The 24,172-nt window shown below is 39.8% G+C and overlaps 1 protein-coding gene across 8 annotated transcripts in view; it reads left to right on the top strand.

Annotated features, from left to right (window-relative positions):
• Nucleotides 1-24,172, top strand: part of EBF1 (EBF transcription factor 1) — a 382,398-nt gene that overhangs the window by 272,977 nt on the left and 85,249 nt on the right. For 4 of the 8 annotated variants that reach the window (XM_081034775.1, XM_081034774.1, XM_081034772.1 and 1 more), the window contains one exon: nucleotides 12,190-12,323. In XM_081034775.1, the coding sequence (XP_080890901.1) occupies nucleotides 12,190-12,323 (134 nt within the window). The remainder of the gene's footprint in view (nucleotides 1-12,189; nucleotides 12,324-24,172) is intronic. The other 4 variants (XM_081034776.1, XM_081034771.1, XM_081034773.1 and 1 more) reach the window with 1 other exon arrangement.

Below are 24,172 nucleotides of genomic sequence, written 5' to 3'. Positions count from 1 at the left end.
GAAGACCAGTGTTTTTGGCAAACTACTGTTTGGATGGGAGTCAGTGGTATAATCTTCCTGAAAAAAAAAAAGAAAAAAAGGGTGGGGATGTGCAAAGTATGCTTGGAGACAGTGGATTTGGAAAGCCTGTCATCATCATCTTCATTTCCTTCCTCCCCTTCTTCTCTCTCCTCCATCTCCTGCAACTCCTCATCTTCTTCATTCTCTCTCACATTTATTCATTGCATACTCTGTGCTGAGCTCTGTACACATAGATTAACTCACGTAATTTGCCCAGGCTCGTAAGTGGTGAAGCTGGAATGTGAGCCGAGGTCTCCTGAAGTCAGAGCCAGTGGCCTTAACTGCTGCCCAGTCCTGCCTCCACTTTGGAGTGGTGTGGAATGAGATTGAGGGAGAATTGGCCAGACTCGTAAGGGTGGACTTGATCCTTAGGCTCAGGGGAAATACCACAAAGCTTTTGAGTAGGGCAGTCATGTTTTGAAAGCTGGCATCTGAAGAAGGTGAATCTGGGTTTTGATATGTACAGGCGACTTTGCACATAATTAAATCCAATAGTAAAATGAATCACACGCAGGCCACTGTGAGTGTTTGCTCTTTGCAGTCCCGACTGAACAGCTCAGACCCCAAAGAGCAATTATTGAGGAAGCTGAGTCAGGCCTCATGCCGTTTAAATGGAAGTGGCATTCCCACTCCCCTTTGCTCCTCTGTCTGGATAAATTCGATGATACACATTCCGGTGCTCGTGACGTCACTGATCATCACCACGGAAACATCTGTGCTCTAACAAACACTGGAGTGCAGCGTCACTGAATGTGGCAGGGCGGAGAGGAAACTGGTTCAAAATGATAAGGCTCTCAATAATAAAAGTTCCCTCAAATACATTAGCAGTAGCAGCCGCGGTCGTGGAGAGAAATATAAGCATCACGATTCTGAAAAGCACAAAGCAGGAGCTGTGCATTACTAAAGGTTGGGCAAGGTTGATTTTGAGATGCTGCTCACATTCAAAACATGGTTTCCTTAAAAAGTCACTATCTATGCTGTCATGCACGATGACAATAGAAATCCTTCAGGAGCAGGGAGCTTGTCTCCCAAACTGCTTATAGGAAATCTTCTGCGTAGCAAGGGAAGGCTAGCTGGGGACTTTTGTATTGTTCAGGGAGGGGCTTTGAACAATCAGAAGTAGAATTAATTGGCAGTGGTTGTGGTTTGTGTTTATTGTTTGATGAGTCAGTAGCAGTATTAGTTATGTAGTCGCAGAAATTAATAAAAGATGATTCTTGGCCCTGCAAGGATTTATAGAAGTTGCACATGGGGTGGGGGTGGGGGAGAAGCATCAGATCATGGACTGAATCCAGAGCTAAAGGGTATATTTAGGTTTGGTTTGCATGGTGCTTCAAGAAACTATGTATTTGTTGCTTTACAAGTAAAGATCAAAAGATTTTACATGAAAAGCAGGATTTGCAAATTCTGTTTATATTCAGAAGAGCTGGTGGTGCTGGACCCACCTTCTCAAGTGGCGACGATTAGGTCCAACTGAGAAGTTGTGTTCCTTTTGGGTGGGGCATATACTCTACAATTAGCCCCAGTCCCCACCTTTCCCACCGTGTTGCCCCAGCCCATTTTAGTTACTCACCTTCCTGCCTGGACCTAGGAGTGTCTGATTTTGTGATCATTGTTGGAGGTATTAGACATTGATTATTCCTAGCAGAGTTCCTGGCATGTGGAGGTCAGCCCATAAGTGGTAGCTCTGATTATTTGTTAACAATTAGAAGCTCAGGTATTTAAACATAATTCTTAGATTGGTGTGGTCCAATGGAACTTCCAGGAATGACGGAAATATTCTACCTTTGTGATGTCCAGTATGACAGTCACTAGTTACATGGAGCTATTGGCCGTTTGAAATGTGGCTAGTGTAACCGAGAAAACTTCCTCTTAAAAATAAAATTAATTAATTAAAAATTAAATGTCAATAGCTGCATGTGCTTAGTGGCCACTGTCTTGGGCAAAGCAGATATAAGTAATGGGGTTGAACATCTGGTCAGAGTTTCCTTGTTTAACATAAAATGTGCAGAATAGACACTGGGGCTGTGTGTGAGCACGTTCATTTTATAAGAGATTACTTATCGTGAGCTTCATCACTCAGGATCACCTACTTCCAGAAAGGCAACCTCGCCTTATCACCCAACTAGAATTCTTGTCAATTTAAGGAGCCAAAGCCATAGATGCCTACCAATGAGAATAAATCATCTGCAGCTTGAATGGGAAGTTTTGCTGCTTTTGCCCCCTGACTGTCCAGTTAAGGGTACTGCATAAATAACTAGACCTGTGTGTGGGAAAGGCTACATTTCTTTAATGAGCTGCTTTAACCTGCCATTCACGATTGCCAAGAGCCAAGAGCCAGTGTTACCAATGGGACTATGGAAAGCCAAAGGCGCACTACTAGACTACTAGAGGGATCTGATATTCTTAGAGCTGAGGCTCCATGGGCTGCTATCTCTTGTATTTTCTATCACAATCACATGTAGGTCACATCTTAACAATCACATTGCCATAAACCAGCCACAAAGTAGGTTCTAAAGGAACCTCTTTCTTGCATCTTATTCATTAATCTGCATGTTGTTTGCCTGAAAATTCTGACACTGACCTGCTTTGCTGAGCCCAGAAGTCAGAGCCCTCCTTTCCTTCCTTTGTCACAGGGCTGGAACCCCCAGAACCATCTACCAGGCTCTCGCCTGTTGGTAACTCACCAGCTTCTGTCCTGAAACTTGCCCAAGCCAACTTTGCCAGCTAATAAATAACGTCATTGCTAAGGATATATATGTACAGAAGGGCAAAATAAATGTCAGCCTGTTTCATTCAAGATGAAGGTCTGAATTACACTCCAACCCCCCCCCCCCAAAAAAAAAAACCTCCTTAAAAATATAGAAAACCTAATGGAAATGATAGAAACTGCGATTGGAGCTAATTTTATCAGATGATGATTAATATCAATCTTCTTGTAATGGGAAAAAAAAGAACAAAACACATATGAATCTGTTGTGCTTGGACGAATTCCATTCATCCATTCGTCCAATTGGAATTATATATCATCTACTCTTATGCTCAGATTCTGCAGAGAGGATCCCAGGTCTCCCTTTTCTATTTTATGGACAAACATCAATGGAAACCCCTATTATGACAGCAAAGCGAATGAGTCCTAGAATTCATGAGGAGGAGAGAGACAAAGCCTTCTGACAAAAAAAAAAAAAAAAAAAAAAAAAAAAAGTAGATTGTATATACTTTCAAATTCCTTCTTAGGAAAATTCTTCACAAAAATGTTTTCTAGAAAAAAGACCAAGCTGAAAGCAACTGAGACTAACTAATGAAATGTTAAATTATCTGCACGCATCTACGTTTTTCATGCTGAATTTAGTCCAGCTCCCAGACACAAGAAGGCTAAAAATTTATATTCAGATAAGGAAAGACAAACCTTGGCGAACAGATGGAGCAGAGTTCAGCATAAAGGTTTAATCCTATCAGGCCGATTCCTGTATGACCATCTGGGTAATCCGGCACACACATTCAAGGCCTGTTAAAAATACAGCTCCAGCCAAGGCTAACGTCACAGATTTTCCACTAGACTTACTCATACTTGCCTTTATGATTTTCCAGGCCCAGGAAGATTGCTTGAAAATAAAGACTTGAGTATTCCTTGAAGAAGCAATGACATGTTTTTTCTTTCTTTCTTTTTTTTAACCTGAAAATTGTTTCCTCTTTATACAATATTGGGTGTCCATTTTTGGAAAGTTATTTTCATTTCCCTTTCTTCCTTGGCTTTCATATCTAAGAACTTTTCTTACAAAAGGATAATAAGGAGAATTGGGCTAAAAATAATTTTGTACATGAAAGTTCTCCTTGTCAGGAAGAAAAAGAGTTATTTATTTATTGTATAATCAGAGGCGAGTGAATTTACTATTGTTGCAACAAATATTACAATTGGATCCATGAATAATTCATTTTGAGGATTCTCCCACCCTCCATGATAATTTTCCCCCATTGCTTTGCAGTGGTGTGGCTGACAATCAGAACAAGAGGAAAAAAAAGAAAAAAAGAAAAGAAAGCTGATGGCAATATTTGCTGTTAGCTGCCCTAGGATTAATATTTTGTACATTTTAATTTTGGATTTGGCAGATCAAACACGAAGTAGAAAACAGTACATTCTCACTTCCTTGAGTTGTAAAATTCTAAGCTTCTGCAGTGTTTTTAACAAACAATGTTTGCATATTACGAAACAATGCTGTGTTGTGTCATTAAATCAAAAAGCCTTCAGCAAGTCTTTCAAGTACAATTTAGAAGTTAACAAGTACATCAAAATGTCAAGATTTTTCACTGCTAAATTGTTAAATAACCCTGGGTAGTGAATCTGCACAGAGTTCTGGATCTGAGATAGACAAACTCAGAAATCCAAAAGTGCTTGTTCCAGAATGTTCGGATTACAATTGTTGCACCAGGATTTCTGTTTTTCCCTTGCTCAGATGCTATGTCCACTGATTGTTGAGGAATTTTGCTAATTCGGAACAGAATAAGAAAGCTGCAAAATAAACAGGAAGTAGACACAACTTAGGCTTGGGCTATATTTAGCAAATGGCATAGTTTGGAACTTAGCTATTGGGCTAAGTTTAGATACACTTAGATATCCCCACCAGGTTAACTCTGTCTTATTGTAGATGGGTGTTAGATCTCCATTTCCATCTAGTGAACAGGAGTTTTTCCTTCTCTCTTTTTCTGGGAGAGCCATTAGTGCTGTCAAAGCAAAGGGCTTTCTTGCCAAATGAAGTCACTTTGGAATAAAGGATGAAAAACACTTGAAATTCTTGATCTCCTCATTTAATATTTAATAGATTTAATTGCATCTGGTGTTGAGAAATCTCTATGTCATGGATTACATTTCTCTTCAAAATGACAAACACATCATCACGTACACACACTCTCACACATACACACAGTACGGGGCAAAACAATGTAGACCAATAACAAAACACAACAAAATAAAAACCCTAATAAACAATAAAATGCTTAGATGCATAAAGCAACTACTGGAACAAATAAAGGCAGGCAGAAATAAATCTGGTAACTCAAGTTAAAGCAAGAGCACGAGTATTGTGAAGACTGCTACACTTTGAGCGAGGAAACTGTCCAGTTTGTTTGTATAATAGCTGCCGCCTAGGAGTCCTTTGGGAAGGCAGAGTTCTGAACGTGATGTTTCCACCTGCTGGTGCTAGGGTTCAGGTCTGGCACTATTGCTGGTACTGGTTTCTAAGGCTTAGTTGGAGGGTGGGTGAACCCAGAAGAGATTTGTCTCCTGTGCATGGTGAAAATACAGAGAGCCAGTCTTGCCACTAGGGCAAAACCCTCTGTTTGTCCTCCATCCTGGCCAATAGCTGCTAGTTGTCAGGATCAAAAAACACAAGTGTTGGTGCAGTCAGGAAAGTCATTTCACTCAAAAAAAAAAAAAAAGAAAAAAAAGCCATCAGCCAAAACAATTGTTCCCATTTAACAGGAAGAGCAGATATCTGTGTGCTGAGTCCCAAGTGGAGGTACTTTGTGTCCCCATCAGTCTCTGGAACAGGCTTGCTCCCAAGTACAACCTCACCACAATCAAGTAGATAGATACAAGGGGGAAAGGCCTGATATTTTATGGGGTCATAAGTGTCCCGTAGAAACAAGTTGAGCTCATGGATTTCACAACATTTTCTGCCAAGTCTCAAAAATTTGGGACAATAACATTAAACTCAATTTCTCATTTCTGAGAAGATTGCCATTAATATTCATTCCAGGCAAATGAGAGCCTTACGAAAACATTCTACTTTGGAAGAGCTGATGCCAAATCCACCTCCTCAGTAAATTGAGCTGGCTGTGTGAGCAAGTCGCTGGTATGGAAGTTCCTAGGAAAGTTTTACAATAAACTACGTCCTCTAGAATGATGAGACTATTGGGTATTCTAGTGAAGAAACAAACTCTGGTGAATGGGGAACTGGTGACAACGCTGGTTATTATTATTTACGAGCAACGAGTGTGCTCTGTGCCTGGCACATAGGAAAATGACAAAACACAAGTAGGCACTTAATGCATTTTGCCAGAAATCTATGAGGTGGGCACCTTCGTGGAAACTACTGCTTAGAAAGGACAAATGCCTTAGAGAGGGTAAGTGACGGCTTCAAGGTCGCTCTGAGTGGTGTATGTGGAATTTAAATAGCTGGAGCTCTTGCCCATATTCAAGTCACTATAAATAACACTGAATGTTAAAATCAACTTAACATGATTACGTCTTTCTGTCTTTACTCAGAAGCCAGTAAAGGCCAGTGCCGGCATCTTCACCTCCACTGTAAGCCCCAGTTATTTGCTCTGGAAACGCTCACTAATAGGGAGTTCTGGGTAATAGCATGCCGGAAAAGGAAAGTTGACATCTTTTTCGTTTCCATTTCCATTTCATAGAAATGGAAAATAACCTTATATCCACTTTATTGGAATTTCATCTAGAGATTTAGAATAGGATTACAACATTTCTAAATTTGTGCATTTTACCAACTGATTGAGTGTTGTTTCCCCAGTGCATTTAAATACAGGGATGGAAAGAAAAGCCAAACAATGTGTCTCTAATGAGACTTCCATCATGGGACATCAACTGTTGCAAAAGCCTCATTTGGGGGATAAAAGATGATAAAAGCTGAATCCGGATCATCTATAGTTACGCCAAACAAGTGAGGTATTGATCACAGCACAAAGAGATTTCTGAGGCAAAAGTAAGAGCAGCCCCCAGGCCCCGGCTGATAGCTGCACACACCACTAATTCACCGCAATGGGCAGGCACCTCTGAGCTCAATTAACCCTTATTCCCAAGGCCACCCATAAACCCCGAGGTAAACATGGCTCTCCTGGCCCTTGCTTTCTATCAATGAAATAGATCATTTCTATTGGAGACTGAGGGGCGATTCCAGCTTATAAATTCACCTTGCTAATAAAGAGCCTGATGTTTCCAATGCGAGTGAGTAGGCCCTGGAATCTTGTAACATTGATTCTGTAAATCAGAAAATTTTAAACTGCTAGGGCATCTGTGATTTCTTCTGCCTTCCGTGGCTGTTGGGAGGAAATGGAAGCACTCAGGAGGTACAGCAGGTGACATCAGTGTCCCCTGGTGCAGTTGTCTGCACACAGAACATTAGTTGTTAAATATGTACTGGAGGCTGAACCATTTCTTCCCTCCCCTCAACCCCCCTCATTCTTCCCTCTCTTTTCCTCCCCACAACCATTGTTCAGAAGCAAATTGGAAATCTGGTAATTAGGCCCCGACTCACAGTGTCGTATTAGAGTCCCGAGCCAAAGTTCAACACCCTGAAATGAAATTTAAACCAATTAATCTGTTAGATTTTTATCGCTTGTCCGTGTTTTCTCAGCAATTCCCCCAGCACGTGGCCTTTGATCAACTCTCATACAAACGCTAAAATGTGCGCCTGCTGTTAGCAAGATGGGAATGACATTAGCATGGCGCTCGTGAAACAATCAGAGCAGAGACACCCTCAAACAGACAGGGCATAGTAATATTTAATAAAAGCGCGCACACCATCTTCAGATTAGCATTTCGTGCCTTGCAGTACCTTTGGGAGAAGAGCTTTTATTTGTGGAGTGATCATTATTATAACAAAGAAGAGCTACCTAATAATTTCCACTTTAACTCTGCAATGTGCCAGGAGCATTTCAGAGCCATTATGCTAAACTGTGGTAGGGTAATCACGTCTTTGTCATAGTTTGAAGGAAGGAAAATCTCGACTTTGGTGGCTGTTGGGGGTGGGGGGAGAAGTAAAAATAAAAAAAAATTAAAAAAAAGAGGCAAACATAAAAATACCCCAAACTTTTATTTTTTAATGAGGTTTACAACCAGGAACTGGCTTGGTGTCCTTATGGATACCTAGAATGTGAAAATTCATTGGTAAGGAAGAGAGAATATTCTATTAACTAAATCAAGATTTGGCTGGTAAAAGTGGTTTTGTGTTCAACCCCCCTCTTCTCTCCCATTTCAAAATAGTTTCTTGGAGATAGAATTGTATTGATCATTACACTCTCGGGCTGGATTGAATTCTTTTATAATAAATCTTTCCACCTTCAAATTCCCCTGGATACTTCCACTGTGACTATATTGAAAACTATCTCTCCTTGCCGTCCCTCTGGATTTCTCTGGATAGCCTGAGTGAAAGAAAAACAAGTCTTTGGCTATTTCAGATGTTGTCTGAGCTCTCAGAGAAAACTTACCTCAAAAGAAGAGGAACGGAGAGGCTCAGGGTCTGTTACTCAGCAAAGCCAGGCTTTTTAATATCAATGTGCTTTAAAAAGCACCTTTGGCTCTCACAGAGCTAAGTGATCTGCTGTTACTTATTTTTTTATTATTATAATGTATTACCTTAATATGTGCTCGTGGAAAAAATTCAAACCCTACAGATAGCTACAGAGTAAAATTTAATACTCTCCCTTCTCTATCAACCCTGCTTTAGTCACATTCATTTTTCATATGGACCCACTGAGAACAGCTTGTGTACACCCTTCCAGACCTTTGCTTGTCCTACCTGTTCAGGTGTAACCACTCACACACACTTATGCCCATACAGGCTCATATATGTCATTTTTTAAATAAACAGGGTCACACTATTCTCTAGACTACAAATTGCTTTTTTTACTCATGTATTTTGACATCTTCCCATGTTTGTTGATATAATTTTTTTCATCCATTCTAATGATGCTCCTAATACTCTGTAGTACAGATGTACCATAATTTATTTAACCACTCTCTTATTGGGGGCACCAAGACTCTTGGATATTTTACTGACAGTCCTGTGTGAACATTTGGGGACCTGTAGTTTTGGGCGTAGTTGCAAATATTTCCTGGGCTGTTTTTAGTCTGGCATGTTTGTTTGTGACTAGGGTAACTCTATGAGTTAAATCTACCCATAAATATTTTGTTTAGCCAACACATTTAAAAACATATATATTGAAGGAGTTGCCAACATTTGAAGATTGGGAAATTTCACATAAAAATTCGGGTTCCAGTCTTCGTCTAAAAGATTAGAAGACCAGACCACAGTGAACCTTAGTTTGTGTAGAGTAACCAACAGCTGGAGCTGAGCAGCAGCTAGCATCTTTAGCTGGGGCATGTATTCTGCAATTCCCCAGCGTCCTGTCATTTTTCCATTGCTTCCTCAATTCTGAGTGTCAGTGGCCATCCATTTCATGCTTGTTCTGATACCCTGAGCTGCTTTATTCATTTGCATTTCTTGACTTGGCCTAAATGGATTTGTGAGTTGTTAACAACTGCTCTTGGGCCTGATTCCTTTAGCTAGGAACAGTGTTTTCTAACTTGCACTATGGACATTTTAGAGTTATTCATATTGGGGGTCTAGCCCATGCATTGTTAGATACTTAGCATTCTTGACTCCCACGCACTTAGTGCCAGTACCATCCCTTCCCCACTCCTCTCTCTCAGTGGAACAGCCCATGATTCCTTTCCATATTTTCCAAACTTCCCAGTGGGGAAGTACTATAGCGCTTCCTCTCAAGGCTTCTATGACATACAGGTGTAGAAAGGCACCTTTAGAACCCGCTGAGAGCTAAACTTGGAAAGGGCTGAATGACTTACCTGTTCTAAGAATGGCATCTAGTGTCTTAAGCAGGGATCATGGATGGTATTGAGTACAGAAGTAGGATGGATGGAGAGGTATGCCACTCTTTTCCTGGAGTACTTCCTTCAATGCTTTTTTTTTTCCTCCAAAAAAACTAAGAAGATAGTTTTATATATTGTCTCCTCTCTAAGTTCTCTGGAAGCTTGATGCTCTTTTTTTTCTTCTGATTAGTTGCCATGTAGCTTTGTTCCTACACCATTGCTCACAAAATCTGAAAATGTCATTTTCCTTAGGAAATGTTTGAAAGCACATGCACACACACACACACACACACACACACACACACACACACACTTGTAGGGTGCGTTCTGTATCCTACAGATAAGAAATGAAAAGAAGAGGGAGGGGGCCTAAAGTCTAAAATCAGCAGGTCTTGGCTATGCAGTTATAACATCTTTACTACAGGAGAGTCTCTCAAAGATACACCCACACACTCTTCTACTTCCTTCTCTGCAGTGATGAGAAAGCCCGGAGGAGACCACACTTATCTAAAGAAGTATACTTGTGTGGTTAAAAGAAATAAAATTTAAAAAATTAAAAGAAATCCCCAAGATAATACAGACATAAACACCAAGACTATTTTGTGGTTTGAGGGTAATCACAGGGTGGGTGTTTAACGATACCACTGGGTTCCATACTTTGCCATCAGGCAGGACTCTTTCAAGACCAATTCAGTTAATCCAATATCCTGTTCTCCTCAGAAGTACCCAGGGATATGGCAGCACCTTTTCTACTCCACTCTCGCAACTAAATAGACTGAGCTAGGAATTAAGAATTAAGATTTTAAGACATTAAGCGGAATGTTTCCAAACTGGTTTTATTTTAAGAATTATACAGAGTCATTAAGTGTAGTTTATTTCTCTTATAAATTGCTTGAAATCATACATCATGTTCTGCCATTGGTTTGGGAGTACTGGATCATGCATTTAAAATCTTTTTGCTTTTAAAGAAAAATTTTGTGTAAGAAAAAGTCCTGTGCCTGTGGAACTTTGATCACAACCTTTATGTGGGTTAAAAATTGGACAAGAATTTTCAAGTCATGAATCATTTACATTTTCTTGATTAATTATTTTGTTTTTGGGAGAAAGTGGAGGAGAGAAAAGGCATCTGAACTACCCAGTTTTAGTTGTAAATGCATTTCAATGAGTTCAGCCAACATGAAATGTTTAGTTTGGATATTTCCTAATTTCTCTGTGCAATTTTATAAGATTAATTTGAGTCAAAATCAAACCCATTCTACTTGTTTGTGTGGTGGCACGTGAGCCATGATCCCACTGGGCTGGGCTTAATATTTTCTTTTCTTCTTGCAAAAGTTAAAGCATGACATTTTGCCAAATTTGACAAAGTCCAATAATTTTTTGCCAGTTCTTTTTTCCATTAAAATTAACTTGTGCTCTCATTGGCTTCAATACTTGGAACGTCAGTCTTGGATACTTAATAAACTTTTTATTAAAGAGGAGGGTCTCATTTTTCTCTCTTCGCACGATTCATTCCTTGCTTTAGAATTTTGCTTTGTTCCTGTTCATAAAAGTAATCACGAGAAAAGTAGCATGGCATTGTGGAGTTAAAAATCCTCAGTGGAAGGAAGGTGCCCTCTGAGAGATTTCAAAAACATAATCCTACAATTACATTTATGCCCCACAATTGTGTTGAAAGTACACCATGCTCATCAGGCAAACCACCCTCCAGTCTGTTTGGAATTACAGTATTTGCAGATTATTTCCCTTCTCCAAGGGCCATTTATAATGGAAAAAGAAGAGATATGAAATTTTGAAAAAGTCAGTTCTCCGGTTTTATGCCTGGGAATGACAACAAAGCAAAGGTCATGGGACGCTCTGTGGTTCAGCCCTGACTCAGCTATTTGGTTACATAATTCACCCCGAGTGACCTGCATTCTTTGCATCTATAAAATGAGATCCATGACATTTAATGAAGAAAATCTTAATGATTTTTAAAATTTTATCTTAAATCTTAATGAACATTCCTTAATGAGGAATGTTCTGTGTTAGTGTTACAGACAGAAGGCATGCTGCAAGAATAATTTCCTGCCCGTGCCTCCTCTCTTTCTTGCTTCCCATTGGACAGAAATGTTTATCTCAAAATCTAGGGGCTTTCTTTTTCAGGAGATATAGTTAAGGTTTCCAGTGTGTTCCAAAAAGTCACCCATGTTTCATTGTTTGTAATCTTTAGCATTTCATAAATTAAATTTTACGTCTATGTTTTATTTCATGAGATTTCAGGTTTGAGAACAATGTGGGTAACATATATGTATCTCAATAGAAAGAGTGAAAATAATGCTTTTACAAACTGAAATTGCACCCTTAGGTTTCAGGTCCTCATGCGGCTAGGAAACGCTGAGGTCTTGAGGGACTTTCTGTTAGTGGAAAGATGAAAGATTTTTTTTTTCTTTTTCTCAAGTCTTCCATCATTAAAGTTTGGTTCTAACAGCAGACTCCTTCTCTTTTTCATGTGTGTTGAAAAGCAGCTACTCCCTGTATCAAAGCCATCAGCCCGAGTGAAGGATGGACGACGGGAGGCGCAACTGTGATCATCATAGGGGACAATTTCTTTGATGGGTTACAGGTCATATTCGGTACCATGCTGGTCTGGAGTGAGGTAGGTGTTGTCTGAACATTCATATCTAATAGCTTGGTCTAGTGGAGGATACTGTCTACACTTGAATTTCTAATAGAGTATGTAGAATTTAGTGGTGCCACTCTGGGTGGGCCAGCACCAATCTACAGAGCTCTGGGAAACTAGGAAAGATAGATTGGGTTTACAAGGAGGAGGCACTTTCTGCTGGAATGGCTTTCATGCTCTGGCCCCTAGGGAGAGTTTTTGTTTGGTCATTTGTCCTGTTGAGTTTGCCATGCTGTGGAAGTCCTACAGTATATTGGGAATTGGAATGGAGATACAGGGTCACAAAAGAGATAGCAAAAGCCTCTTTCAAACTCTAGCAAGGTAGTAATCTGCAAATATTTGTAGGTGGAGTCTATTGGAGGCCCATCTTCAAGGAACACCATTCAAATGACAGTAATAATGTAGGCGTTGGTGGTTCTTGACTTATTCAATGACTCTTCATGAGAAATGGAGTGAATTATCAGGGGAACCTAGAAGAACCCAGGGCTTTTTCCAGCTCTAGGAATTTACAGGTCTCAGGTATCTCAGCATGTGACTGCAGCCGTATGAAAATGACTATGTTCTACTTGTACAGTGCTTCCCAAGCACCGTGATCACGATTTTTACCTGCACTTGACTGAACTGGCCATCATCAAGTTAGCTCAAGAGTAGAAAATGTAAACATCTCCATTATACAGACGCCATGGCAAACTGGCCTTTGCTTTCTAAATGCTGAGCCTAGATTTCTTAGCCTGCATGCCCAGGGCCTTTTCTGTTTTCCTCACCAAAGTTAAGAAGAAAAACAATGTTAGGGCTACAAGGTATCAGACCCCATTCATCCCATCTTCTTTACAAGTCGTCGTATGAACTGTAAAGCTGGAGACTTAATATAGGCTAGGCATTGGGCGGGGCTCTTAACATAGACCGTCTCAGTCTTCTCTGTACACCACGAGGTACAGACTCTTAGCCTCTATCTTTTCTTGGTAAGGATACTGAGGCTTCCAGATATGTAGTTACTTAATGTGAAAGCAGCCACCCAGAGCCCAAGGAGTGAAAGTGATATGTATGTGGCCACCCAAGAAGTCAGTAGCAGAACTGGAACTCGGATTTTGAATGCCCATTTCTAGTTGTCCTCCCATGACACCACTGTTGAGTCCATCTAGATATTTTATTTCTGTGTTCCCTTTAGAGGGACCATAGAGACAAGCAGAGTGAAACCTGTGATCATTGAACATGTTTATCTTTCCAAAGCAAAGCTGCCCTTCTTTTCAAGCCCTCTATACGCACTTTTCACTGCCAATAACCACTCAGACAAGCCCCTGGCAAGCCCGTGCTGTCTCTGCCATTGTATTTTCCATGCAGCCAACAAGCGGTATGCACTTGGCCAGGAAATCAAAGGTTCGGTCAAGCTGAATCAGGGATGGGCTTCTCAGTCCACCCGACTAATTGTTGTCCAAGTTGGAACATCCCAGGCATGAAAGGTGAACTGAGCTCCCCCTGCTGACTGCACCCCATTCTCTGTTGGAAGCATTGGGTTGTAAAACTAGAAGCGTCATATACAGGGCATATTTTGCTGCCAATCAGGGGGTCTTCATCCCTGCCGAAGATAGCCGTTTTCACAAGCACAGTCTCTCGCAGGTCTTGTGGACTGTATTTTCATCCCATTTCTAACCTTCATTCTGTTTTTTTATCATGGAAATTGAGAGAGGGGAAGAATAAATATAAAATGGACTTCTTGCTCCATGTCATTGCAATCAATGTAAGGTCTTAGAACTGGGGCCCAGAATTGGCAGTGAAATCTTACTGATCCTCTGATAGAAGGTGGGTTAGTCTGAAGCTGCCTTTAAAGCCTTGTGCCAGTCTTAGCCCAAGGGGGCTACATTGGATATGCAATAAGGACTGCGTCCCATCAGGAACTCATTAATATGTACCTCCACTTTTTTCCTAGTCAGAGTTCCCGTTTCTTCTCAGTTTCCCCACTTTCTTGCCTTCTTTTGTAAACAAGGGAGGTTAAATTCTAACTTAGATTTATTCAAATTGCTTTAACAAACCTGTTTCCATATAACAAAATAGATGCAGGTCATATAAAGGGAAACCCATTACAGCAATAACTTTGCCCCTTGCTGTCCCTCTTCCGTGCTCCCCTAGTCCTCCTCCCCCCCCTCCCGTCACTGCCTCGAATGTACCAGAAGCCCCCACAGTGGATCTGTGGTGTGTCCAACTAGGAGACTAGGAGGTGAGATTGAGGAATGCGTCTCCTTTGACCACCCACTTCTTCCAAACTGTTCTCATTTGTGGCTGTGTCATCAATCAAACATGATCCTTTCGTGGTGAAACCTACAGTGTACTTTCCTCAAATGACTGAGCAGATACAAATCCCTTGCAGCATTAGCAGTTGGGTGTCTTGCTGGAAGAGTTTAATTTGGGCTGTTACCATCATGATAACCCTGACATTCAGAAAAATGAACTTTACAGAGGTGGACTTTACAGAGGTGGACATGTTTGGTAATATTCTATTTATATATTTAGATTTGTCATATGGACAATTTGACAGATACGATTTGTTTCTCCCTTTTACTGTAGGGAGAAAATTTGGTACTGCTCCAAATCCAAAAATCCATTGCATAATGGTCAGAAATTGAGAAATAGCTCAAAGTTCTTAAGGATTTATTATGTATGGACTCTTTATGGGTATTATTTAATCCCCTTTTATTATTTATTAAATAATAAAACTTTTATTATTATTCTCATTTTGCATGTGAATAAACTGGGTGTCAGAGAGGTGAAGAAACCTGCCCAACATCACACAGCCCGATAGTGCTAGAGATGGAATTTGAAGTATAATGTACACTTTTACAAAGGAAATAAAAACCCAGGTTCATGAGAAAGCAAATGGAATCCTGAGAGAGGGAAGGACAGGAAGAGGAGAGAAAAAGCAAAAACAAAAAACATGCATAGTGATCCAGATGGTACAGCAGAAGTAGCAGTAATAACAAGCAGAAGCAGTAGCTGTGGTTGTTTTCTTAAATTAAATAAAATTACATAGGTGCCTTTTATTTTGGTCGGGGCAAAAAGTCTCACCCAGTTTTGGGACCATTTCTCTAGGCTTCCGTTGGCTAGAAGGAGAACTTAATGTTGCAAATATTTAAGAGAAGATATTTATGAAAAGCTCTAGAAAAATGCCGACTATGACTGATATTAGCCAGCATTCATTGAGCACTTAGTTCCTGGCAGGCACTGGGATAAGTATTTGAGATGGCTCTCGTGCAAGTTTTCTCAGATCTCTATACCATGTTGTTCTCATTTTACTGATGAGGAAATTGAGGCTTAGGAAAGTTAAATAAGCTGTTAGTTATCAAGTGGTGGAGATGGGATTTGAACCCAGACATGGCTCCCCTTACTAACCCTCCACAATCTAGCCTATGCCAAAATTTTACTCAAGTGTTTTACTGCATCAGACTAGGGTGTAATGCCCACCACTGCCATTAATGCATTGTCCTGGGGGTACCTGGACAGTTGCTGTCAACTTCTAAAGTATGGTAGCTTTGGCATACAGAGAATCAGACAGGTTAGGGTAATTCCTCCATTTTCTAGTTCTATAGGTTTATAGTTGGAACTACTGGCTTGTAAGAAGATATTATTCTTATGAAGCATACATGCCTTATGTTGGGGACAGAAGACCACCTCTTTGTTCATCTACGTATGTGACTTGAGGCAAGACAGTTAACCTGTTTGGACCTCATCGTTAGAGTAAGACCGCTGTCTATCCGAAGTCCTTGCCCCCATCAGCCACGTGGTCTCGAGGTTATGCCACCTCTAAAATCTAGTACTTCTAATTTTAAATAATCTTTGATCTCTTCTCCATTTTCTCACTCTGTAGCCCAAAGCACTGTGGAAGCAGGCTGATGGGCCAGGACAGGCAGACAACATTTAGATTAGCAGCTGATGCTATTATTTGGACTCTATTTTTAACTAAAGAATTTAAAAAAGAGCCAGAGAAAATAGGGCTGGCTTCATTTATTCTCATCTTCCCCTACCAACCAATCTTTTGCAAATGAGTGGTTCAGTTTAGCTCACTGATTGCCCTCTAAGGGTTGGGGAAAAGAAAGGTGGCTCTCCATTGCTCCTAAGTCAGGGCTGCCTCCCGCAAGTTCCCACGTTTGGGGTGAACCACATGGTTTTCTTATGAATTTGGTTCACCATCTTTGTTACTCTTCCTTCATTGTTTCTTGTCCTTTCTCCTTTCCCTCTTTTAAAAAAGAGATTTATTTTATTGGTACTCTTGTGCTTATCCTGCCGTACCCCAAAAGACTTTTTAAAAGTCTGTAGAGTTTTAGATATAAACCCAGGAAAACCAGCTGGGTTGACGTGTGCTTATTTTTAATGTGAGTTATTTCTTTACCAGAGATATACTTGGTTGTTTTTGCTTTTCCACCAACCTGTGATTTGGAGGAGGGAGGAGCTCCTGCTACTGGTTTGTAGAGCTAATCGTTATTTTTGTATCTCCTTCTGAATTCCTCTAATTTCTAAACACTGAATACTGGTTGGCTTGCTTGCTAGATGTCTCACTCTGGGATAGGTACTATGGGTGATTAAAGTTAGGCTTTGTGGAATCTGATGTTTTGTTTGGAAAAACAACTTGCTCCCATGAAGCAACTTAGAGAGTTACATAATATATTTATATAATCCAGTCTTAAATCTGCAGTTGAAAATTCGAGGCAATGTTCTGGAAGGCAGAGAGAGAGTGGTGTAGTCAGAAGTAAACTGTTCAAATAGCCAGTCAAGCTCCTGTTATGTACAAATGGATCTCTGTGCTATGTGTTTTAGACCCTCACAATCCTTTCATTTGATCATTGAAATTTCTGAGAGAATTGATACAGCTTCACGTATTTAAGCTTCCTGTAAAGAAAGTACGGTGGTGAATTGGCGAGGAGCAGAGGGCGGAGGGAACTGCAGACGACAGTCATCTGAGCAAAGGTTTAGATTACATGGGGTAGCAGTGGGCACAGAGCCAGTTAGGAGACCTGGATATTAATTTGAGTCCTTCCAATGCCCAATCAGAGGATCTAGATTTTACTCAGTGTTGGTCACTGAGCCTCAGTTTCCCCATCTGAAGATAAGGAGCTTAGATCAAATCCTCTTTGAAATCAGCTACAATTCTAATAATTCCTCTTATCTAGAGCTGACTCCCTTGAGAATCCCCCCAAAGTGAGAAGGAGGGGGTGATGACAGGTAGAAAGTTGCTTCTTCCACTATTGTTCTTTACTTTTTGAACACACTTGCAATATATAAATATCATGTTTATTTGCAAAAGGATTCTTTGCACATCATCAAAACCCTTTCATTTGCCACAAAATTGGATCTCGCTATTGATATGTCTTTAGTCAATATTTTTACCCTCTGCACTTAAGATTCTAGTATCTGACATAAACCTGAGACTTACAAGTATACCCCAATGTTGCTCTAATTCATCTTCCAGGTAGTTCTATGGAATACTGCATACCAATTCTTTGGGCTACCAATAGGTACTCCATAGGACACGAGGGACCAGGGTTTTCTTGGGAAATGCTGAGTCAAATAAATTCGACTAGTCCTTGGTGTAGGACTTCACAGAGCTTTGGAGGTATTGACATGCACTGTGGATACCTAAAATGTAGTACACAGCATGTCGCAAACTTTTGTGATCCCGGAACCTTTTTTCGGGGATCACATCACAGAAAGATTTATTGGTCATGGCTGAAGTGCATTTGGATTTCATGTCAATGAAATCAAGTCATGAAATTCAATCATGCAGTGATTGGACTGGCATAGATGTGAGAGAATCATCTGAAATATTTGCAGAGTATTATTCAGATGAGACCAGGAATATTTAGAGCCATTATTCTTTAAGGCTGCAAGGCTCCAAATAGAATTTCTGTCATTTTTCACAGCTAGTTTTAGTTAGCGCACCTTTGGATGCCATGTGATTCTGTAGGACAGCTATATTGAAAGTTTACTGGGACCATTTAGCTCAGATGGAAGAAGCCCGAGTTTTATCACTGTGTGAAGCAGTTAGCCACACATGGGGGTACATATTGCCATTTTCATCCATTTGGATGTTTTCTTCAACTACATTCCCAGAGATAGGGAGAAGTCAAAAGAAGCCAGGGGAGGGAGTCCTATGGATGAATATAGTTGGGTAAATGGCAGGTTGGAGGCTGAGAAGCAATTTTCCTGCTTGGGTCCAAAAATTGGAAAATGAAGTTTTAAATGCAGTTCTTGATTTTTCCCTCCTTCTTCCCATGTGTCTCTACTTTCCATTCTTATTTGTGTACACAGTACAGAGGAAGAATTGTAAACAAAAAGTAGTATTTGTTCTTCTGTGACATGAATGAATGAACGAATGAACAAATAGCTACAACTCACACATGTTCTCGCTGCGAGTTTCCCACGCCTTTCTGTCCAGCCTTGATTTTTACTGGGCCACATGTAGAGTCACAAAAGTTGGAGGGCTTTGAGGAACCTCGCCAGTCATCAAGTGCAGCTGTTTTATTTTGGAAGGGAGGATAAAGAGGTTCCAGAGCCATGCAATGACTTGTTCTGGGAGCACATTAGCTCCTCAGTGCAGGGGATTACAGCCCAGTTCTCCTGACACCCGTCTCACTCCCACTCCCCCAGCCCCGCCCCTCATCTTTCTCTTGTATCAGGTTTTCTCATGAAATTTCCATAGTTTCTTCACATAATTCCATATATTTACCAAACGCTCCCAAATTTTATGTATGATGGCATTGAGACACTAAGAACTGTTGTCTATACTACATTTATATGAGGAACACAATTCCACTAAAATCCAAAAGGAAATTAAGAAAGGTAGAAAAAGATGGTATCTCAAATGTCATCTCTTTCAAAATTTTATAATATAAATATGATATAATAGAAATAGCTATGTCATTTATTTTACCGATATTGAGGTTTACATGTATAAATTTAATTCAAAGTTGATTAAATACGTGGGTTTAAAATAATTTCACAGTTGCTTCCTTTTGCCTAAATATGTGTTACCAAGTCTATATTGAACCTTACTGATCACCTAGTAAGGGGAAGATACTTAATGCAAAATTATAAACTTTATTTGTATAGAATAAAAAGAGCTATCTGAATCAGTTACATTAAACTTTGAATACGACTTTGAAAAACACCTTTCAAGCCAAGCGATTTTTATGAGGAATCATTTCTAAATGAGCCAAATGAGCCAGCATATTAAAAAAAGATTAAAAATAGTCTAATGGCCTTTTTAAATATAGTTATGTAGTTACAACCATGCTCACCTTATTCCTAAAAATGCTTTAGTCAATATTTTTATTTTTCATGACTTGGGCACTTGAAATTTATCCTCTATGTCGATAATTAGAGGATAGCCAAAAATGACTTTAAGATGACATTTTCAGCTAGTTGTTTACAATGCATTCAGGAGGTACACGCATGTGTCTATAACTTGAAAATGGAAACCACAAAAGTGTGATGCGTTTCTAATTTTAACATGGAGCAAAGACAGAATTCACACCTGGCTGACATCATGTGATTTTTATGAAGAAAATGGATACCTGTATAGTGCTGTGTTAATTTCATATGTGTGCTCAGTGCTAATTGCTTAAATGGTTCCCTGAAGAGCCTCCCTCCTTCTACAACCTGACCCGGGTTCCTCTTTTTTAAAGCCACGACACCTTAGTTTGGGATTCGAGCACTCCCCTTTAAGGCTCTGCCCTTTCTTTTCAACATCCTTGCCCATTATCCATCTTAACTTATCCTGTTCCTCATACCCATAGTGATGTTTTTGCCTCTGCACTCTTGTCTTGCTTATGCCGTTTCTCCTACCACAAAGCTTTTCCCTCCTTTCCATGTCCAGTCCTTCTGTCCTTTAACATCCAGTAAAATATTAATACCACTTTTGTCTGTGAAATCTTTCCTTACAGCTCCAAGGATTGAATGTTTTCTTTTTAGATTCCTGCATGGCCTTATCTCTACCTTATGATGTTCCTTATAACTTTGATTCTTTATTGTTATTTCAGGGGATGGGTGCTCTGTCCCTCAAAGGCAGGATCCATGTGAAATTCAGCTTGGTCTCCTACGGTGTCTGGCACAGAACCTTGCACATCAGAGGCATTGATTTATACAAATTGATACAAAATAATGTTGAGCAACACGACTTCATTCATTCATTTATTCATTCATTCACTCACTCACTCAAATGCTCCTTATTAGCAACTGTTGTATTCCATGATGCTCCAAAGTGTCAGTACCACATAGATAGATTGCAGTTTAGTTTTTGTTAATGCATGTGTGGTTAGGTCGTGTATATTTAGATGTATTTATTGTGCAATGAGGATGCACATAAAGACCTTAGTGTAAATCTGTTGGTTATGGTCAGGATTAAGTAGTAATAAAAGTAATACTTTTTAAGTGACTGAAACTAGTGAGACCTTCTCCTAAACTCATTACAGGCATTGTATCAATCGTTCTAATAACGCTCATTAGATAGCTAGCCCCCTCTCCCTAGCCTTCCTTCCTTCCCAGGTAATGAAACTGAAGGCCAGAGAGGTTGAATGACTTTCCTAAGGTCCACAGCTGGTAATTTGCAAAGCTTGGACTTGAACCGAAAAATCGGTCTGACTCCAGAGCCATCTCTTAATCATCTGATAACAACGTAGTAAAACCTCATTTATCCAGAAAAGAGTGTTACAATAAGCTGAACTCGCCAAAATTCAGCAGGAAACCAGAAGTAAAGAAAAAGAAAAAGTGAATATATCAAATAACAGACTTTGGGGCACCAGAACAGTCGTTTTTACCAAACTATGTTATCTGTGTTCCCAGGTCATAGCAAATTAGAAAGAGCAAATTAGGCAGATTGTTAGAAGCAGGCTCAGTGACAGCAGAAGTGACAGCTTAATGTCAAGGGTAGAAATGGAAAACCTAAAAAGCAGACGCAGAACTATATTACTGTGCAGCCCATTAACGACTGTTTGTAATGACAGTGTCCCTGAGTCATTGAGAGAGAGATGGCAATTATATTCAGTCTATTCTCTCTAAAACAGTGGGATGTGTGTAATGCGTCCGTGAAAGACTTCTGGTAAAAGCAGATATAGTGGCACAGCATTAAAAGGGGTTTGACTTTGGTTTTCTGGAGCGCTCCCTTCCTGAAGGGACATGTTGGATGAAAATTCACCTTATATATGTGCAAATATCAATGTATACAGTATGCAAATATGAGCTAAACCACAAAAACTGTTAGAATGAGTCTCTGTTTAGTATCGTATAACCATGATATGCTTTCCTTAAAGAGCTTTAAAAGACCCTATCAGTCTTTGGGCTCTTATATTTTCTTTCCCTAATTCCATAGGCTAAGACTCTGCCCTGCAAACCTGCAACTCTGATAACAGACACTCAGCCTCTTCCATCAATGTGTCCAGCTTTGCTTTTGCTTTTATAGTTTAAATTTTCTAGCAAACAAGAAGGAGCACAGGCCCCTAAGGCAGGCCCATGTAGGCAGTGATGTTCCTTCTCGACTGCATTTAGAAAAACAAGCCTTGAGAAAGAGTTCATTGTGCAGTTTCAAACCACAGGGGCTGGTATTGCTAGTGTCCAGTCCTCCCCTTCTGGAATACTCTGGACCTCAGGAACTCACCCAGCTGGTCAGGATGGGATCCAGTCTTTAATGGTGCCCAATTGGCTCAAGATTTACATCCTGGGAAGAGAGCTGGAGAAAGTTTATTTAAAAAATAAGTTACTGAAAAATAAATAAATAAATCAACCCACAAAACCAAAGGTAGTTGGAGTCTAATATACTTGTTTTAGCCTTTTTTTCCCTCACAAATTTGTTATTTTGAAAGATGATCTTGTTGCTGTTTTGTTTTGTACAACTTACTGTATTGATTTAGGGTCCTAGTTAGCTTCTTGGTCAAAAGAACTGGGCCGTATATTTTTGCGAATGCTTCCTGAGGATACCAGGACATTTGTGGGGACCCAATAAAAAAGACTTATTTATTTTTCTTTAGTAACAGGACTTTTTTAATGAGGTGGTATTGATTATTTTTTCTTTCTTTGTAGATTAATCAGGGACTTTATTGAATCTTTATCCGGATTATTATTGGTAGTTAATGGCATCACAGCATTGATTCAGTGTCCAAGTATTAATTGAATGCTTACTAGTTCCCAGGCACTAGTAAAACTGGAAGCATCATAGAGAAATCAAGCAAGACAAACTTTATATCCTCATGGGCCTTATATTCTAGTTCTGGGACGCAGATGACAGACAGGAAAACATATCTATGTCTCTCCACGCTGTATCTCTGTCTGTGTCTACATGAGAGAAATTTCAGGCAATGTTAAGAAATACTGCTGACTCATTCAAAAGTGAGGTTTCCAATCCCCCATTTAACTCAATTTCGGAGACTTTAGTTTCAAAAGTCTCCTCTGACATTCATACATAAAGTTTATCTTTGGGAATTCATGTGACCCAACATATTTTGCTAAACATTGGTTTAAAGTTATTTTGTTGAAAGGACAAAAGGAAACCAGAATGTTTGGGAAACAGTAAATGCCTCTACTGGCTTTCTCTCACGTTCCCTGAGAAATCATATATTGCCTTTGAGACTGGCAGTTCTTGGGAATGAAAAAAATCTGTGTTAGGAAACCCAGAGAACTCTGACTAGGGAACAAACCAAAATACACTGAGGACCTCAGAAGAGCTGGCATTCCCTGATTTATGTTGTATCCACTTCAAGGGAATAGAGAGATAATATGGAGGTTCTGGCAGTGCAGTTACCATGAATGTACTCTTTTCATATTTCAACTTCCTTTGGGAACTCCAGAAAATAATATTTTTAAAATGCCATCTTTAACTATAGAAAGATGAACATTCCAGAGCGGAGGAAATATAAATTTGCTTGTTTGGTCACTACTACTGCAGTGTCTTTAAAAATCCTTATGATTTGGTTTTGAAGCTTTAATTATGCTTTTATGTTATAGTTTCCTTAGTTAAGTGTCTGCTTCATGTCCATCACTCAACACCCCCTGCCTATCTCAAAAGAGATGGATATTATTATCCTAATTGAGGAGGAGGGAGAATGCTGTGAGAATTATTAATACATAAATTAAAAAATTAATCTGGAAAGTGCTTTAGGGTCCCTAGAGAAGCTCTACCCAAACACAAAGCATATTTAACATTATTATAAGTACTGCCATAGAGTAGATAGGCCGGTGCAGTATGCGATGAGTAAACTGAGGCTCAGAGGGTGACAATGGGTGAATAGACTGGTGATCCTTAGAACCCAGTCGCTTGGATGAGTGACACCTAAAAATCACCAGAGTTCATGTTAGGCTTTTTCTGGTCATGAGAGTTAATTATTTTTCCAGAAAAGAAACCTTTCTTTCCTCTTACCCCTTTATTTATTTTGCTTATTTTGGGCTTTTTTTAAAAAAAAATAAAAAACAACAACAAAAAAAGTTTTAACGTTGAAAGTGAATATGGCTAAAATATTAAATCCTACGGCTAATAATAAAAAATGACTGGTGTGCTTTCTAGTAATCCAAGTTATTTTTTTGGCTTTGTGGCTTGGAACTTCAATTTGCATTTATTTCATATAGACCCATTGGTTGGAAAATATGCATAAAGACTTTCTTGGAATGGTTTTTGTTTTATTTTGCTGGGAAATAATTCTCAGCTAGCTTCTCACCAATGTGGGTGTCTAGTATGTTCCCAGAAGCTTTGAGGGTGAGGGAGACTCTGCGAACCCACTGGTCGGGGAGTACACGTACCAACAATTGTGGGGAAACAGTACACCGTAGCGCAGAGGGACACCACGGATACC

The sequence above is a fragment of the Rhinolophus hipposideros genome, assembly GCF_964194185.1.
Source record: "Rhinolophus hipposideros genome assembly, chromosome: 23".
Lineage (NCBI taxonomy): Eukaryota > Metazoa > Chordata > Mammalia > Chiroptera > Rhinolophidae > Rhinolophus > Rhinolophus hipposideros.
Note: the sequence above shows the minus strand (reverse complement) of the source record. Positions and strands in the feature narration are given on the sequence as shown.